This window comes from Chlorocebus sabaeus, chromosome 13, assembly GCF_047675955.1.
Source record: "Chlorocebus sabaeus isolate Y175 chromosome 13, mChlSab1.0.hap1, whole genome shotgun sequence".
Lineage (NCBI taxonomy): Eukaryota > Metazoa > Chordata > Mammalia > Primates > Cercopithecidae > Chlorocebus > Chlorocebus sabaeus.
In genome coordinates, this window is record NC_132916.1 from 23189590 (window position 1) to 23203241 (window position 13652).

The 13652-nt window shown below is 36.3% G+C and overlaps 1 protein-coding gene across 5 annotated transcripts in view; it reads right to left on the reverse strand.

Annotated features, from left to right (window-relative positions):
* FBXL4 (F-box and leucine rich repeat protein 4) overlaps window positions 1-13652 on the reverse strand; it is a 77311-nt gene that overhangs the window by 37188 nt on the left and 26471 nt on the right. For 4 of the 5 annotated variants that reach the window (XM_038001101.2, XM_008007526.3, XM_038001098.2 and 1 more), the window contains 3 exons: window positions 12189-12306; window positions 10973-11556; window positions 1932-2277 (listed from right to left, as the gene is read on the reverse strand). In XM_038001101.2, coding sequence (XP_037857029.1) covers window positions 1932-2277; window positions 10973-11484 — 858 coding nt within the window. In that variant the 5' untranslated portion in view covers window positions 11485-11556; window positions 12189-12306. Of the gene's footprint in view, window positions 1-1931; window positions 2278-10972; window positions 11557-12188; window positions 12307-12789; window positions 12814-13652 lie in introns of those variants that run through there. The other variant, XM_038001099.2, reaches the window with a different exon arrangement.

Below are 13652 nucleotides of genomic sequence, written 5' to 3' on the forward strand. Positions count from 1 at the left end.
GATGCTGCAGAATAGACTCCACACTGCCAAAGACAGGGAGTCCCAATCACTGTCATCTATGTGCATGGAGCTGTGCACTGAGGCAGCCCTGAGCCTCCATCCAATTCCATCTCCTACAGTTTTCCCTATCAAATCCTATGTTTTGGCCACACTGAAATACTGGAGTTCCCAAACAAGTCTCACAGTTTCACTTCTCATCTTTGTATCTTCTCTTCCCTTTGCCTAAAGTGTCCTCTGGCCTTCATTCAAATTCTATGGGTCAAGCATTTTATCAGGTCTGGAAAAAATTCAATAAACTGTTTAAGATGTATTTGCTGAAATTAAACTTCTGTTTTACAGTTTTTGCAAGTGGGTAAGAATCAAAGCAGCGATTCACTCTACTCCAGATGAACTGCTCCTACTGCTGCCACAACAGACCCTCCTCAGAGCCCTGAGGAGCAACACTGTCAGTATCTCATGCTCCTCTCTCCCCACAAACCCAGCTTTTCCTTCATCTTTCCTCCCTCTTCCCAGTAAAGGCCAGTCTTGTCCAATCTGTGAAGCTTCCTTTCCAACACATGAGGTCTGGGTGGGATCCTGGTCCCATGGCTTAAAGACCAAATTACTTTGGACACTTAAATTCATCTTTATGTGGCAACTTTAGCTACTTCACAGGACGTGCCATGGCATTTTAACTGTAATACGTTGGAGAGGCATTATAGCTACTATTACTCTAACACATTCAAGAGGCTATCTTATTGTTTCATGAAAGTTAAGCTATTTGTGTTACTTCCATGAAATCTGAAATACCCATCAATTTGGAAGAGGGATATCTCAGTTGGTTAAAATTTGAGTCTATAAAGTTTTCTTAAAAAGAAAACTGATTATACATTTTTAGCCACACAGTAGTTTTCAGTGGGAGACAGAAATGCTTGGCCCTACTCTCACCCCTAGGAATATTTCAAAACTGGTGGGGAGAGGTTTTGGTATCACATGGTCCTGGAATGCTACTAGCATTTGACATCGGGAGCCTGGAATGCTAAATATACCTCAGAAACACCCCAGTAGGGACACAATGAAAACAAGACTTCAGACTAGACACATAAAAAAGTATTAATAATTCCAGGCCGGGCGCGGGGGCTCACGCCTATAATCCCAGCACCCTGGGAGGCCAAGGCAGGCGGATCACGAGATCAGGAGATCGAGACCATCCTGGCTAACATGGTGAAACCCCGTCTCTACTAAAAATACAAAAAGTAGCCGGGCGTGGTTGTGGGTGCCTGTAGTCCCAGCTACTTGGGAGACTGAGGCAGGAGAATAGCGTGAACCCAGGAGGCGGAGGTTGCAGTGAGCTGAGATTATGCCACTGCACTCCAGCCTGTGTGACAGAGTGAGACTCCATCTCAAAAAAAAAAAAAAAAAAAAAGTATTAATAATTCCAAGGTAAAAGCACTACCTGCCTAGACCAAAAATTACAGTTAGGAGAATACAGAATAGAGTTAGTATAGGGAAAAAAAAAATGACACTTAGAGAAACTATGGATTAAATAGAATAAGCATTCATCTCACAATCTTAATATTCTTATTTTTAATAGCAAATCATCTTTAACATAACTAATACAAAGTTATGCATGTACTGCCCATACTTAAACTGTGTAATATGAATTAAAGTGGATTGTTACTTGTTACTGATTTTTGTATTTGGTTATTATTAGCAATATGAAAATACATACTTAATAGTTTATCCAGAAACACTAAAGCCAAACCAAAACAAAAGCAGTGAAATTAGTTAAAACATGATTTTGTCTAGTTTTTCCAAAATCAAAATATACAACATCAAATTACATATACCTTACTAATGCTCAATTACCAACGCTCAGTAAACATTAATATCTAAAGACTAAAAATCTATAGTGTTTTATCCAATACTGCTGCTAAACATTTTTGGCTTACCTCATAAGGTAGTTTATCAAAATATCCATTATTTGGCCCTTCCCTGAGGACAGCACTGCTAAACTTTTTGTTAAGACTGTCCATTCCACAACCATCCTTTTCTTCATAGGCATCATCATCTATATCATTCATGTCAATAAGTGAAGTCTTGAGAGAAAGCACTGGCTTGTCCTTCACACCATGTAGCACAACTGCATCTAATTCAGTGTAATAATCCAGAAGAGAACTATTTACTTCCAGTCGTATAAGATTTGTAGGAAAATTTATCTGCTTAATACAAGGTTTAAACTGGCGAGCTTGGGAAGCATTCAACTTCGTAGGTCTCTCTGACCAAAGAATCTCCCATCTGCCAAAAAAAGAAACTTCCCTATAATACAGTTTAGAATGAGATCTACTGGTCCCTTAAGGTTATAGCCCCATGCCCAGTATGTCACAGTGTGAAACAAAGTCATCAAAATAAATAGAATCCAATATAAGTATTGTTCCCAAGATATAAAGACGTTAAAAAACCAAATGCCACAGACCTTATTACGTAATTTATTTTTATAAGTCCCCAAACAGTCCTTTTTTATAGATTTCACATTGGTCAGTTTAAAAACCGGAACATGTAGTTAGAGGTAGCTGAACAACATTCCATTTTACAAGATAAGTAAACTCAAAGTAACAATAAGACACACGAAGATGAAGCTCTCCTGTGTACATGGCTTAAACCAACTGCAGAAACTAAACTGATCATTTTGCTTCACAAAGGTCTCCTACTTCAGCCTTTCCATTTCTGTCACTAGCCTCATATAAACGCAAAATTTTCATATTATCTTTTTCTCTTTATTTTATCAAATCATGAAGTTTCATCAAATTTTTCAAGAAAGTGTTTCTTATATACGCCCTTCTCCTGAATTTCCATTTTTGCCATCTTTAAGTTATCCTTATATCCTTAGTATCTAGCAAATATCTAAACACATAAAAGGGGAATAACATTCTCCTATTTCTCCAAATGAACTCCTGCTTCCCAGCCAGATTAATCATTATTTTCCATGCAATAAACTTATTTCCACCTTTATGTCTTTGCTCGTGTTATCTTCCTCCCCATGAAATGCCCAACCTACTATTATCTGCCTATCTATTCTTCAAGGCCTAACTTATATTCCATCTCCATATAAGTCTTCTTATAGAACTATTTTCCAAAATTAAAGATTCTTCATAATCATAGTATCATCAGGTACTTAATATACTTATATGTCAGTTAACTATTTCTCTAATATTGTTTCTAATAGAGAAGAGAAAATTAGAAACATTTAAAAAATACTTCAATTATCAGCTTTCCTCTATTCCTAATTATTTACTGTGGCTAGTAAAATTTTTTAATAAAGATTTTACATCAAGGAATAAGAATATTTTTAAGTCTCTCAATATACACTACAAACTGCTTTCAAAAAAGCTTATGCCAATAGTACATAAGAATGATCACTGAAAGCATTAAAAATAATCTCTAGTTTGATTGTGAACCATATCTCCTTATGATGTAATTTGTAATTCACTGATTAATAATGACACTTAATTTTTTTATATACTCATTAATTACATGAGATTTTTTTCCACCAATAAATTGTTTGTTTATTTTCCTGGCCCAATGACCTACTGAGATCTAAGTAAAAACTGATAATGGCAAAGCATAGAGGAAACTGAAAAAAAAAAAAAAAAAAAAGAATTGGAAATTCAAGGGAGAAATCAGAGCCAAAACTATAGAAGCCATCAACATATAGGTACTCCAACTGTTTTTAGGCCCAAGAAGGGACCAAGAAAAGCATATAGCCACAAACTTGGAAGAATAGAGAGGGAAGTATGGCAATTTCCACCTCCAGGAATAAAAGCAAGCTCCAGAGGAATTCTAATAAACATATCACGAAGGGAATCAGGAACCACAGAACAGGGAACTTTAACAGTAGGGACTTTTATGGAAGTTTCCAGAATGTTTAAAATCCCATACTTGTTATTTTTGCTGATTCTCTCCTGAAATGTAGGAATAAAATCCATCAAACATAAATAGCCTGTGAGTACTTGTATTCAGAGGCAACACTAAAGTAGCAATGGAGAAATTAGTTACGATCTATAACCAATCTTGCAAGGCAGGGAAAGAGTTCCAAAGAATGGAGCAGGCTGTGGCAGGTTTAATGAGGAAAGAGAAGCAGGTGGGTATCTTCTTCCAGTGACAAGGCAGAAAAATAAACCTGGCGTGCCAACCTGAACCTAAGAAGTGTCCCTAGAGATTAGCTTGTAAAATCAAAGGTTCCTAACAAAGGAATTGATTTGAATAACTCTAATGTAAATATATGCAGTAAAACAAAGCTAGTCATATAGGTGCTGGGGAACAGAAGCATGAAATATCTAAAACAATACTGGTGAGAAAATTCAAATTTTGGTCTTACTCTTTCGTCACTACTGCAAATTGACACCAGACAATGCTGGAGGAACATCTCCAAGAAACAAGGACCCCTCAAGACCCTATGAAACAACCACCTATACTGGTTTACAGCACATGTGAACCAAACCAACCTTTTTGTTTAGTTTCAATGGGGAGTTTTGTGAGGCCTAAGAAAAACACTGAAAATATAATATAGAAATAACCTCTGCCAAGTGCTTAGCAATAAATAAATATGCACACAATACAGGTCTTCATGTATAATTTGAAATGCATTATAATGTAAATCAAATTAAAAAATTATAAATATAAGTATAAAGATATTGATTAGAACATAAATATTCCATTTTAATAATGCATTAATCTACAAAACTCCTCTCTAGCTACCTTGCAGAACATGCAAAATAGACAGGGTTGAGATGATGCTTTAAACTGACTTCCTTAACATTTCTAGCATGTTTAAACTTATTAGGATTAATGTTATTTTAGCATCATTCTTGCTTCTGACTTCTATATAGCATGAAGATTCTTTAGTTACACATATATCAGAAGCTGCAAAAATTATACTTAAAGTAGAATATCAGGATCGTACCTGTCTTTAGAAAGATTTAAAAATATGTCTAAATATTTAAAATTTGCAAGTAAATCATTAGTTTTTATATTTTACTTTTATTTTTCTTGATAATCTAAAAAGCAACATGAAAAAAAAGACAAAAATTATTTCTAGGTCTGTGGACACTTGAATTAATATTAACTATGAGACCAATACAAATAGATTTTCTGCTATCTGCATTAAAGTTTTTGTTTAAAATTCCCCAACAGAGCTAAAATGTATCATTTCAAAGTTAAAAAGAGAAAGGTATCTATCCTACCCAACAAGAGAATATTCAAATTTCTTTTTATTCTGGAAAACTAAAGCCAGAATAATAAAAACTAGTCAGTGACAACAAGAAAACAAACATAAACATATGCACATGTACACAGGGGTACACACACATACACACACACAAACACACACACATTCTGGAGAAAGCCCGACTCTTTTAATTCTCTAGCCCCAGGGCAGAGTTGATATGATTAAACTCCTTTAGGTCATGGCCTTTCATACACGGTATTTATCTACTGGACAAATCTGACAAACTCTAATGTACTCTTTAAGTATTTTAAATCTCGAGTATCACATGTGCAAATTTCAGCCTGGAATGTCTTTGAGACTGGGCTTACAGTCTGCATCTGGAGCATTCAATTCTGGGATGGTAACCAGCACAGCCCATTTAATGTTCTTTCTGTTGATTGTACTGGATGACTACTATGTGTCCAGTGCTCAGAAACAATAAACCATTCTCTCTTTGACTGTTGACTTGCTGTTATACCACTGAGAAACATTCTCCAGGGCAACCAGGAAGCAGTGGGTAGATGAGAGGAAGAGAGATGTTTCATTAATGGAAATCAAAGAAAGCAAGTTTTCTAATCTGTATTGAGGCTTGAAGCCAGGCAGATGAGTACATAAAGCTTCCCTGCAACCAAAATTTATCCTAGCCAGTTAGTATATCTAGTAGCCAGCAAAGAAAGTGATCTTGCCAACTCTGTTCCATTTCACTAGCTGAAAGTAAAGGAATAGTATAAGAAAACAGAAATAACAGTAAAAAGTATTCTGACAGGTGTATCTATTCACTCCCTGCCTCCCAGACCATTTCTAATTGGAAACTAATAAACTAGCATGTACTTAAAAAAATAAAAAATAAAAATAACTAGCGAAGAGCTCGGTCAATTCTGAGTTAAATGACAAAATCATGTTTCTTGGCCCACAGAGTCGAAAGGACCAGGTCATGATAAATTTGTGAAATCGTTACTTAACTCAATTTGGTAGCAAATTCTATGAAAGCCTCTTTTTTTCTCCCTGCTTTCTTAATTTCAATATTATATAGTTGGACTGCTTTGTACACTGAAAAAAAAATTCCACATCATTAAATTTCATTCCCAAATAACTTTATTCCAATTGGTTTCTTTAATCTGACCTCTATTTGTCATCTTCCTCTTCCCCCTTTCCTTGTCTCTCTCTTCCAAATGGTAACCCTGAGCTAGCCTACTTTCTGAGTCTTACATAGGCATCCATTAAGATATTATTCACAGGACTAGGGCACTCTAAAACCTGCAACTTCCACCTTCTGGTTTCAAGCGATTCTCCTGCCTCAGTCTCCCGAATAGCTGGAATTACAGGCGCCCACCACCATGCCTGGCTAATTTTTGTATTTTTAGTAGAGATGGGGTTTCACTATGTTGGCCAGGCTGGTCTCGAAATCCTGACCTTGTGACCCACCCACCTGGGCCTCCCAAAGTGCTGGGATTACAGGCGTGAGCCACTATGCCCGGCCTTTTCCTTTTCCTCTTAATAAGGTATTAAGCAAGAAATGAAAAGACTTTAAGATCTGGTAGAACTGCCTGTAACTTTTCCACCCCATTTACTGAACAAAGAAATGCAATCACACGAAATAGGAAAAGACTGGTTTTAAATTTTAAATGTTCTGGGACTAAAAGTAGTTAATTTCCTGCAAATTCCTGAGCTACTCCAACACACTCTTGTTTGTTAACTTCTAAGGGGGGGATATAAAATTAAAATAATAGGCAGTGCAGCCCAGTGGTTCCCAAACAGTAGTACAAGATGGAGTTTTCCATCAATAATGTGAGAATGCACATTTAGTATGCACCTATCACACATATATGTTCTTATAAAATTGAAAAAAATCTTTATTCAAGATTCTAATCATGCTAATTTCTTGGTATAAACTGAGTTGCTTAAGTAATCATTTCACAAATTTGTCATGATCTGGTCCTTTCGACTTTGTTGGCGAAGAAACATAATTTTGTCATTTAACTCGGAATTGACCAAGCTCATCACTGGTTAATTTTTTTTTAAAACAGATGCATAAACTTTTATGAAATGATGGTGATGATAGATAAAATTGGTATTTTGTCTTTTCACTGTACATTAATTTAGCACAGTAAATAATCCAACAAGTCTATGAGTTCCCTAATGTTTATGATCATTATTATGTTACTAGTTTATTGTGACTGACTCCTCCCACTTGAACTCCATTCACCTGCACACCCCCCATCTCATCAGTTCTATGTGCCACCCTGCAGATAGGCTTGCTTTGCTCCTAAGGGTTTACACCTACAACCTTCTTCACAAAACTACCTTGGGCTTCATCTAGGGAGTGACATGTGCCTGGAAGACTGACAGTCCCCATTCCCACCCTTCCAGCCCATGGTCGAAGTCTGGTTGGTGCAGGAGTACGAGAGCCCAGCTCTCTAGCAACTTTGCCTCCCAGCAGACTGGGACTTTACATGATATTGCATCCTTGCTTGACTTTTTCCCATCGTGCTTCCTCTACTCCCTTACTAGCTTCTCCCACAGTTTTTGCATAATAAATTGCACAGGAATAGTCGCCTCAAGATATTCTTCTGGGAAGCTGATCCAAAATATCTATAAAATCCAAAAGTCTAGAAACCACTAGTTTAAATCTTAAGAATGTCACTCCCATGTCTGCATTTGCCAATAGCTTATTCTCTGCATTCTTGGACTTTTCTCACTTCTTCAAACACCATGATCTTAGCTCACGATCTCACCTTCAAATGTGCTGTCGTTTCTCCTCCTTTCCTATCCACACTGGGGCCTCACTCAACCCTCAGGTTGCAGGTAAGTCACTTCCCCAGGGAAGCCTTCTCTGAGCCCATAGATTAGGTTCTCCCCTCTGCCAATACATGTTCTACATAGTCCTCTTCTAGGCTGGCCTGTAAGCTCAAAAAAGAGCCATCTCTGTCTGACTCTCTACTTGGTTCCTAGCAGTAAACTAGCAGAGAGGGTGTTCAATAAATGTTTCTGATGGTATAAAAAAATTCACCCAAATGTTAAAACAGTTACTGAATTTGGGCAGAAGAATTACAGATTTTTTTCATATATATTTTCCTTTTTTTTTTTATTTTCTAGCTTCTTTTTAAACAATGAAACAGCTATTGATTTCATAATCAGTAAAATTTAAAAAGGCTTTTTCGTATACCTTAATAATATATTGGTCACCTTTTTTTCTCTTAAAATGTAATGATATTTTCAGTAGACTAAAGCTGAAAATCAGTAAAGAAAATTAGAGATACATGTATAAATAAAGTTTTAACTTTAATCACAATCACACACCAATAACTCTCAGTAACCCAAGAGCATGATTTATACTTAAAATTAGTTATACAGCTGTTAAGTTTTACACTGGAGAAAACACATTACATGTTCCATTGTTCTCATCCCTAAATCTTTTCAGATTCTTGGAAAAAAGTAGATAACTTTGTAAGAAGAATGACAGAGTCCTAATAAAACAATTCTCATGTAAGAAAAGATCCTGCCATGCACGGTGGCTCATGTCTGTAATCCCAGCACTTTGGGAGGCCGAGGCGGGCGGATCACCTGAGGTCAAGAGTTTGAGATCAGCCTGCCCAACATGGTGAAACCCCATCTCTACTAAAACTATAAAAATTAGCCAGGCATGGTGGCACGTACCTGTAATCCCAGCTACTCAGGCGGCTGAGGCAGGAGAATCTCGTGAACCCAGGAGGCAGAGGTTGCAGTGAGCCGAGACCATACCACTATACTCTAGCCTGGGTGACAGAGAGAGACCCTGTCTCAAAACAAAACAAAACAAAACAAAAGATCCTACCCCAGTAATACTTTTTTTTGATTCTTAAGGAGAAAAAAAAATCTGATTTTAATTAAAGTATGCTGGCTTTCTGAGATTAAAAAATGACTAATAACATTATTTGCAATGAATTATTAGGTAGTTCTGGGGAAAAAAAAGTAAAGATTATACCAGCAATCTTCAAGTTGAGCTGTACTCTGTATGCTTTCTGGCAGGCCCTGGAAGTGTTCCCTTAGAGATGAGGGGACAGAGACATCAGAGGAGCAGCATGTTACAGAGGTAGCAGCTGACCCCTGCCCACCTCCTCCTGCACTGGCAGCTGGCCATCCTACAGCTGAACAGGCGCCCTGATCTGCTCTCAGGCTAGAATAAGCTCCCGAGAGCAGGGATTTTTATTTACTTTCTTCATTGCTCACTGACACATCTCTAATACCTAGAACAACACCTAGCACATGGTAGACACTAAAATATTTAATGAATGAGTGATTTAATAAAGTGATATAAAGTCCTAGGAACTGCTAAGATTCATAAGTAATAGAAAAAATCAGCAAATAATATGATCAGATAGTTAAAGGAAAAAGAAATATAAATGGTTTTTAAACATATGAAAAGATTTCAACCTCAGAGATAATAAAAGAATTTTAACAGTTAACATGAGATAACATTTTTCACCTATTAAATTGCAAAAATATTGAAATTTATTAACATACTCTGTAGGCGAGGCTTTGGCAAAACACTCATGTATATGCCCTGCTAGTGGGAATATAAATAGTACAGACCCTTTGGAGAGGAATTTGGCATTATACATCAAAATTACAACTGTTAAAAATTAAAATTAAATGTAATTAAAAATAAATTGTTAAAATGCAAAAACAAATGTTAAACATTACAAAATTATCAAATTATCCTTGGTTGAGTAACCTTCTTCTGGGAAATTTATCCCACAGATATACTTGCACACATGTGAAGTGACTTATGATAAGGTAATTCCCTGCATTAATGTTTATAACAGCAAAAGACTAGAAACAACTAAGTGCCCATCCATGGGGGACTAGTTAATAAGTTGGGGTTCATACACACTATGCATTACTTGCAACTGCAGGAAAGAATGAGGAAGCTCTCTTTGTACTTACACGAAAAGAACCAATATATACTACTGTGTGAAACAAACAAGGTACAGTACAATGTGAAAAATATGCTTACTTTTATGCATAAAAAAATAAAATTATATTTGTATTTGCTTTTATCTGCACAAAGAAATTCTGGAAAGATACAAAATGAGTGATAAAAGTGGTTTATTTGAGGGCAGAATGGCCCTAGGCACATGGAGAACAGGGTACGTGCAAAATTGCATTATATTAATATTTTTTTTAATTAGGAGGTTGAATGACAAAAATGAGAGCCAAGGAGCTGCTAGGCGCAAAATAGGCTTATAGGGAGAATGCATGAATTACTTAAAGCAACATTTATTTTTAAATGAATATGCTTGTTGCAAAAACATTCAACTAACATTAAACCAAATCCCCTAAGGACCTCCTCTTAAGTATCACTCACAGGCCTATTGTGAGTTGTTGAAAAGATTTAAAAGTAATAACGTGATGCCTGTTTGAAAATATTTTCAAAGTCATATTTCATACTAACGTCTCAGAATGGTCCCTATGAGTTCAAATTGTGTTTTTTGGTTTTGGTAAATTTTATGAGATGCAAATAGCATAAGCCATGAATATTATAGTGTGAGGTACTACAAGTATAAAGCCTGCATTAAATCTTTATATGAGTGATCTCTCTTCCCCATCAGAAAACTAAGGAATATTTTCAAAATCAAATTCATGTAAATCACTATAAAGAATGCTTGCAATAAAAAAGATATCCAATATTAAAATAACCAAAACCTTTCTACCATATATCTTAGGTCATTAAAAAATTAGTCTTACCTTACTTCAGTTGGTGGATTTGGGGAATAAGGATTTGCAGAACAAGCGAGAATTCTGATGACTGCTCCAGGATGATAGGTTTCTAGAACATGAACAGCTGTAGGATACACCTGTTGTTCAAAAGTAAGTTCCACATAGTCCTGGCTCTGAAAATTAGGTGGCGTCCTCTTGAATGGCAAGGAAGCACTAGGACACTGATCCCACCATGTCCCATAAGTTCGAAACACAGCTGTCTGAGTAAAGTCACCAGAACTTGGGAATACATTTGGTACGCCAGCCAAATTCCACATGGTATAGGACATACTATTCTCACTTCCATAATGGGAACTGAAATCCACTACTTCTTTGGCATACTGGACCACCTCCGCATTGAGAGGAGAAGTCCGGCTGTTTGATTCTATAGTTCTATGGCTGCTCATCATCTCTCCTCTTGTAGCTGTCCTGGCTCGGCGCCGAAGGCATATATAATAAAACACAGTCAGAACTGTTAACATGGGAAAGACCGGTGACATCTAGATGTGAATTATGAAGCTTCAAAAGGTCAGGTGTCCTCAGTAAGACGCATGAACTCTTTGAAGGATGTTCTAAAAAAATGAATGGTTTGGTGAAGTAAAATAATTTAAATAACCCGAAAAATGCATGGATAAGGTAACAAACAGGCTCTACCCTCAATGTAATTTCCAGGAATGAAACTAAAAAAACAAGTTTTAAAATACAAATGTGAAGTCATGTTCTAATGTATTTTTAAGAAACCTAAATATTGTTATGTATACAATATGGGAAGCAAAACTATATTATAAGGCAATGGAAGATATATAATCCAAAAAGCCGTATTTTATACAAAATTATAGCCATCACTCAAGAAATACTAAGTCTTTGAATCTGAAATTAAAATTATTTAAATTACATGGTGAACGACTAAAATACTGCTGTAAATTCAAAAGAATCTTAGTCATTGCTGTAATTTTACATGTTAACAAACAATTCCCTACTGTTAATTATTACTCTCTTCCAAACATACTAAATTCAGATTTCACATTATGGGAATACAGTTTTTTTGGTGCTGACAGTTAATCCAGATGAACTAAATTAACTGCCGTACACATCACAGATCACCAGACAGTGTTTAATTTATAACTCTTAGCATTATTTGTTAGGGCAGTCCACGGCTGGCTGGCATCTGGTTTGTTGCCAGCTACTCTTAGAAATCACTCACCCCGGATAGAATGGCCACAGGATACACATGGGAAATGCAAAAGTTGGCATTCATCCATGTACCCTGAAATTTGCATACTGACTTCAGGTACAAATGCTGACATGTGACATTCTTTTACCTGTAAGACAAGAGTTTTGGAAAATATTTTTATGTCCAAGTCTCAAAGTCAAAATATCCAAAAATATGATTATAAGTAAACAGCCAGTTATTCAACTTTTCAAATCAAACAGGCCACATGTTTCTATTTTGTACACAATTTTAAATAACGTAAAATAATGTATTTTTTAAATGTTATGCTAGAATATAATAAAGATTTAATAATGAACACTATCTACAGAGAGGTTGCAAACTCACAGCTTTTGTTTCAAACTACGTTTGCATACATATTTTACTGAGGCCAAACAGTGTTTTTTAAAAATTTGATCTAGTTTGTAACCTTCAACAATCAACAAGACCCCAAGAGGCACGAGCTCTCTCAATGGCCACTCTTGTTCCCAGCCAGCTCCACTCATTTACAACATAGGCTGGGGCCCATCCTCATTGACTAGGTAAACTTTTGTTGACAAAAACAAGGAACTATGAAACAAACTTATTTTTGTACCTGTAAAGTCTTGAGTTTAACTTCTAAGAAAGGAGATGTACCAACTTTTCTTCTTCTTTTTTTTTTTTTTTTTTTTTTGAGTCAGAGTCTTGCTCTTGTCACCCAGGCTGGAGTGCTGTGGCACAATCTCGGCTCACTGCAACCTTTGCCTCCTGGTTTCAAGCGATTTTCATGACTCAGCCTCCCGAGTAGCTGGGACTACAGGCATACGACACCACGTCCAGATAATTTTTTGTGTTTTTAGTAAACACGGGGTTTCAACACGTTGGCAAGGCTGATTTGAACTCCTGACCTCATGTGATCCGCCTGCCTCAGCCTCCCAAAGTGCTGGGATTACAGGCATGAGCCACCACGCCAGGTCCCAACTTTTCTTTAATAGAGTGACGTACTAGTCTTCCAAAAGTTTAGCACTAAGATTATAAAACATTATTTGCACTAAATGTCCCTTCCACTCAAAAACCTCCAATGCCTTTTTCTTACCTACAAGATATAATCTAAATTCTTTGGTTTGGTATTTTAAGGCTCTCTTCAAGCTGGACCAATTTCTTCTTGTCTAACCCAGCAAACCCAATCAAGTTCTAATCACGCTTCGTATTTTACATTAAGTCTCGCTTCCTCTATCATTTCTTTTCTAACCACTTTTTTCCACATCAGTAGCCTTACTTTCTGACACCTACTGGCACTGCATTTCTATAAGACATATATACCTTAGTTCCTCTAGGGTTTATATTAGGAGTAAGTCTCTTGAAGGAGGGAATCTAGCCAAAGATCTTTATTTCTCAAAGTACACAGTACATAATAGGCACAAAATATTTGACATGTTGATAAAAAGGTGATGAGCAAACTAAAAAATTGTAAAACTC